General features: G+C 32.1%; 1 protein-coding gene across 1 annotated transcript in view; it reads left to right on the plus strand.

Moving 5' to 3' along the window:
- LOC125062597 (otoferlin-like) overlaps window positions 1-5,499 on the plus strand; it is a 28,662-nt gene extending 23,163 nt beyond the window's left edge. The window contains exons 26-31 of the mRNA XM_047668610.1: window positions 1,674-1,849; window positions 2,511-2,625; window positions 3,114-3,216; window positions 3,726-3,895; window positions 4,619-4,713; window positions 5,216-5,499. Coding sequence (XP_047524566.1) covers window positions 1,674-1,849; window positions 2,511-2,625; window positions 3,114-3,216; window positions 3,726-3,895; window positions 4,619-4,713; window positions 5,216-5,390 — 834 coding nt within the window. The 3' untranslated portion in view covers window positions 5,391-5,499. The remainder of the gene's footprint in view (window positions 1-1,673; window positions 1,850-2,510; window positions 2,626-3,113; window positions 3,217-3,725; window positions 3,896-4,618; window positions 4,714-5,215) is intronic.
- The last annotated feature ends 501 nt before the right edge of the window (window positions 5,500-6,000 follow it).

Raw genomic sequence — 6,000 nt, forward strand, 5'->3', positions numbered from 1 at the left:
GTTCCGCTTAACATTCTAATAATATCGTTTTAACTTTAGTTAAACTTAATTTAGGATTTATTTGAGGTAATAACATTAATACAACTTTTTTCCAAATACAGAAATGTTTTATTGCTTCCCATTGCGAAAAAAGAATGACGGTTTTACACTTTAGACCTCCTCTCTCTAGCGCTAATATTGCGAGACTGCTGATTGCATGTTAAAGTACTTTTTGATATACAACATTTTTTGTTTTCTTATCCGGCGCAAGAACAAAGTGATAGGTTTCTTTTATATGCGTAATTTTGTCAACAGATGGCACCACATGCAATTTGCATTCGTAAAATTAATTTTTTTTTTTTTATTTGATAACTTATCCGATATTTTATTACTTATTCTGCTATTCGGAGCGGAGAAGAATCCACTAAAAAAGAGATAACTAACATCGGTCCAGCCGTTCTCGAGTTATAAGTGTTGTAACAAACACGACTTTCTTTTATATATATAGATTACTAGCTGACCCGGCAAACGTTGTTTTGCCGTATATATATTATTTCTAGGAAACATTTTTTTGTTCAATAAAAATAACTATCTAGTATTAAAAAAAATAGGGGTTGATCGTAGAGGGGTGAAAATTAAGGGTTGTATGTATTTTTGTATGCTGTATCATAAAAAAATTAAATAAAAATATTGTCTAAAAAATAAAAAAGTTTTTGGGGTGGACACCCCTCATTACTTAGGGGTTTTAAAGATAGATAGTAGCCGATTCTCAGACTTACTGAATATGCATAAAATCGGTCGAGCCGTTTCGGAGGAGTATGGGAACGAACATTGTGACTCGAGAATGTTATATATTAGATTATTATCTACAGTTTAAGTTAAGATGATTGATTTAATTTTATGCCAGTTTTGATAATTTAATAATGTTGTCATCTTTAATAATTATATTTATTATTGATAACATTAAATGTTTTGGTGATTGCTAATTCGCGACACTCATTCAATACAACTTGGAAATTTTTAGATTCTATATTTGCTTAATTTATTTTCAAATATTAATGCTAGAACGCTTGTGTTACCACTTATAAAGGAATATATGTTTGGGAAATCTGTTATTATGTTCAGTTGTTATTATAAATATAGATAAATACTAGCTGATCCGGCAAACGTCGTTTCGCCATGTATATCATTTATAATAAAAAAATAGGGGTTGATCGTAGAGGGGTGAAAGTTAGGGGTTGTATGTATTTTTTAATGCTGTATCATAAAAAAATAGAAATTAAAAATTTTGTCTAAAAAATAAAAATAAAAATTTAGGGGTGGACTACCCTTAACATCTGGCGGGCTGATTTGTGAATCTAAACCATTCCCAGATCCCCTTGAAGACACACAAAAAATTTCATCAAAATTGGTCCAGTCGTTTAGGAGGAGTTCAGTCACATACACACGCACACAAGAAATATATATATTAAGATTTCCCTGTACAAAGAATTCAGAATTTAGCGGTAGGTACTACTAGGTACTACGACATACAGTGTCGAATCTATCCTGGTACTTAATATGTTTTTGACACACGGGAGGCATTGAGCGCCATGTTAAGACTGAATATGAGGAAAAGGCTCTTACAATATCATTTATTTCATATATTAACAATAAAGATATATTACATTAGCTTAGTAGTACTATATTTCAAGGGTCAGTTGCACATGTGGGTGGATATTTTTCCATTACAAAGCGATACTTTTATTCCGCCTCCTTTGGAGATAAAACCATTTGATCTAGAGGAATTTGAACTTCATATCGCTATCGACTCAGTACGTGATGTGAAGTTAAATAATCTGCGAAATAACATGGATTTATTCGTTAGAGCGTAAGTTGTGTTTCTGTTACGAAAGATATATTTTTTATGTGTCACCTTTGCCTCACTAGACCAGTGTTGGCTAAGTGGTTTCGACTCTCGTCTCCGAGGTTCGATCCTCGGCTAAACGCCAGTGGACTATCTATGTGTTCATTTGACACTGTCTCGCACTTAAGGAAAACATCGTGAGGAAATCGGTAGAGCCAAAAATTCGAGGGCATGTGTCAGACTCATCACTTACTTGTCTATTAAGTAATATAAATGATGACGTAACAAATGCAGGAATTTTACGCCCAGACCTAAAAAGTCTGGGTGCCACCTGTTTTTACCTATTTTTCTTACACTTTTTCGTCACAAGTCGACTAAGATCGACTACCGTCATAGCTTCATTAAACATATTTATTGTTGTTTTCCAAAACGCTTATTAAGCCCCGTAATCAAAATCTTTATTGAAAGCGTTAATTACGAATTAAATGCGACAAAGAGTTCCGACTAGTAAATGTTTTTCGTATAATACGTTTGTGAAGTTAGCGAAGAAAAATAACACTGGTAAAAAAACAAATAACAATGGTAAAAAATAGTATTTTATTTAAAATTATTAATTAATTTTATATAATACCTTTATTTTGTGGAAAATGACTTTAATGAACTGCTAATATAAGGTTTCTTTTAGATGGCTCGGTTCAAGTGAAAATGCTCAAGAAAAAAGGCTTTATACTCATAAAACAACTGAAAAATGTAATTGCCAAATGTTATTTAGTTTCCAATATCAGTTGACAGCAAAAAAGGTAAAGGTCTTGTACATTGCAACATACTTGCGATTTAAAGCGTCAAAAGTATTTTGGGAAATTAATGAATATAGGACGAATGAGGTGGTTATGAAATAATACCTTTTTTTTATTATTGAAAGTAAATGGGAGCATATTAAAAGAGCAATCACACCCCCAAGTTTATGTGGGATCGAAAGTAAAATTTCATAAGCAAAAAATATGAAATCTAGTTAAATATGGACTGAAGTTAAAGGATTAGCAGGAGTAAAATTCTCCTCGTTGACAAACAAATTTCTCCCGCTTTCTGCTTAATAATTCTTAATGAATTACTTCTGGTGTCTGACACGTAGTCGTTTTTTCTTCACCGTAATAGCAAGTGTTGATGGCATAGAAAGAAACAATTATACACTCAAATATAATTTTGGGTTGAGAAGCGCACGTTTCACTAGTAGGCTAACACTTATTACTTACCATTTCACTTTTTAATTGCAAAATTTATATTTCAGTTACACATGAAAGAAGTTGGTGCTCTGAATGAATTAGGAGATTATTTATCTCCGCTTTTAGTGGTTCAAATAATTGAAATGTCAAACGCTACTGACTGTTTAGGTTACACCAAATTTCTGTTTTATAAACAATAGTTTCACATACAGCGTAGTTTATGATATACTAGTTGTTACTACAAGCTTATGTTTAAGGAAATAAGTGAAACAGTTTTAATATACGTACTGATATTTACTTTAAGTATCTGCAATAATGATTTAGTGCACATTTTATTGATTACACAATAGTACGACAAATCTTCTATAGTTCTATACATAAGGATAGACTGATTCTTACAGAAACACAGAGCTTTGGAAAAAGACTTTTTAATTCATTTTAAGTAGATCAATTAGGAGGTATTTTTCGTTTTAAAGGGGTATATATTAAATGAGCGAAGCCGCAGTCATATAAAAGATATGAAAATGACTCCGTGGAGCAGACAGCATCTGTTGTAACGCAACAGCTTAACATATTGCGATTCCGTCGCAACGCTCTTCACCATAGGACAATTGCTAATGGCGCATATCCACAGCCGAGATTGAACACACATATTAACATTTAATTACGGATTCTAGGTACATTAAAGTTAAATCTTAATGAAATGTCTCAAGGCACAAATAACCTCCAGGATTGCAATATAGAGCGCCTTGAAATGGGCAACAAGGTCGATCTATTTACAATTGGAACGCATCGTGCCTGGTGGCCATTGCAAATAATGAATGACCGTGGGCATACGGAGCAATCTGTAAGTTTAGTTAAACATACAAATACTATATTATTTGCAAGAAGGGTGTTATTATAAAAGGTTTAGGTCAGAACATTTTGGAGGTACGTTTGTGACTGTGTGTGAATTTAACGAAATTAGTGATAAATGTCCAGAAAAATATATCTATCGCAAATAACATAATATGACAAATATAAAGTATGGTGTTGCAGAAACCGTTGCTGCCCTGCGATTCTGTAACGCACTTTTCGAACTCGCACAGCGGATAAGGAGGGAGCTTGTAGCTTATTGTTTATCAGAATGCCAAAGTGAGTTACAGAATCGCAGGGCTGCGTTTGTAGTAAAGTTACTATAGTTTTTAACGGTGAAGATATTTCAAATATCTATTCACTGCATCATGTGATTCTCATCATATATTTCTCTGTTGAGTGAGTGGATTCCTATTGTTTATTGTTTTATGTGTCGAATACTACAGTGTTTTTCTTGAGGAAAATTAAGTTTGATAGCAATTACTCTTATGTTTCCAATTATTTACAGATTAATATTTACAGAACTTACTTCTACCATGACGACGCTGTAGCGAATTCTAGTTTCAAACAGCGAAACATTTCCGTGCCTGCTATTTTTTTATAAATTATTTATTTTGGCAGCGGTCTTTGAGATGAATGTACTAAATGATGATGATATGTTGAATGTTATGAATGAACTAACTGATCTTTTTAAAAATAATGTTTTTACTTTAAGGGTTTAATTGAAATGGATCTGAATTTAATACGCTTAGAAAAAGCTACTTTATTTCCCGTTGATTTTGAGCTTCCCTTTCCACAGGCTGGACCGAGGTATAATTTTTTAATGTATACTCGTATTATAATAGTCTATATAAATAAAAATGAATCGCAATGAATGCCAAGCGCCAAACTCAAAAACGGCTGGACTAATTCGAGTAATTTTTCATTAATTCCTTAAAGTCTGAGGATGGTTTTTAATTGAAAAATTTATGGCTAAGAAAAATAATCGATACAATTAGAAGTTTTTTAGTTTAGTACTAGCTTTGTGGTCTGATTATCTTCTGACGTAGACCTCTCCTACTAATTAATCATTCCGTTCCATCCCGGGCAAGCCTGTTCTATCTCTGGCATACCTCTTCCTTGTGCCTTCTCTACCCAAGAAGCATTCCATTATAATATATCGTTTGTCCATTTCCCTTTTCTATTTCTTATATGGCCCTAGCCAGTTCTAATGAATATTAATTCGACATGAAATATCCTTTCATTAATGTGGTAGCAAATCTACTAAATTTAATTTTTTATGTTAATACTTATACTAAGATTCTTTTTCCAGCCACAAGAACGCTGAATCTTCAAGTAAAAGGGGCTTTGATTTCTGCCGAAGAAATTCTACGAGTCTACTTTTATTATTTTTACTCATTATTATTATAACATGTGTTACTTCTTTCTTTTATCTTGATTTACCAGCAATGGTGTCTTATTATTGGTATCTTATATGGCCACGATAAAATCTGTACTTTCTGTATTATATACAAGTAGATAGCACGACATCTGCATACAATAACTACTATGGATCCCATATCCATGTATATCTGTGATATATTGAAGCCGCTGTAAAGGGGTTGACTTTAAATATGTTTTTGAAGTCTTATTTAGAACCAACAATTTTTTTATTATGTTTTGAAAAATGATATATATCATAAATATCAAGTTACGAGTTTTTTAATTAATTCAAATAGAATTGGTTTAAGCTTTGGATTTAAAAGTAGACATTTGCACCGTCTTATATGAAACCTGAATTGGTTTACCAGTTAAGGTTTATAGTAATTTAAGGTTATTTAATATATATTAAACTAATGTTTTTAAATCATCACATGTAAAAAGTTGGTGGCAAAACGATCAAACGAACAAACGGACATGTGTTTTACATGTTGCCATACGAGTATATCCACTTCCACGTGGCTTAATCTAGTTTAGTATTTCATTTATTGTCCTGGGTAAACTACCCTATATCTAATACATATATACAATGCTATGCCTGCATTTAATATATTGTTTTATTATTACTTTTACTTTATTTTGCTTTGTATTGTAAAGAAGTTGAATTAGTTTTAATTT

This window comes from Pieris napi, chromosome Z (genome assembly GCF_905475465.1).
Source record: "Pieris napi chromosome Z, ilPieNapi1.2, whole genome shotgun sequence".
In the NCBI taxonomy this organism is placed as follows: domain Eukaryota; kingdom Metazoa; phylum Arthropoda; class Insecta; order Lepidoptera; family Pieridae; genus Pieris; species Pieris napi.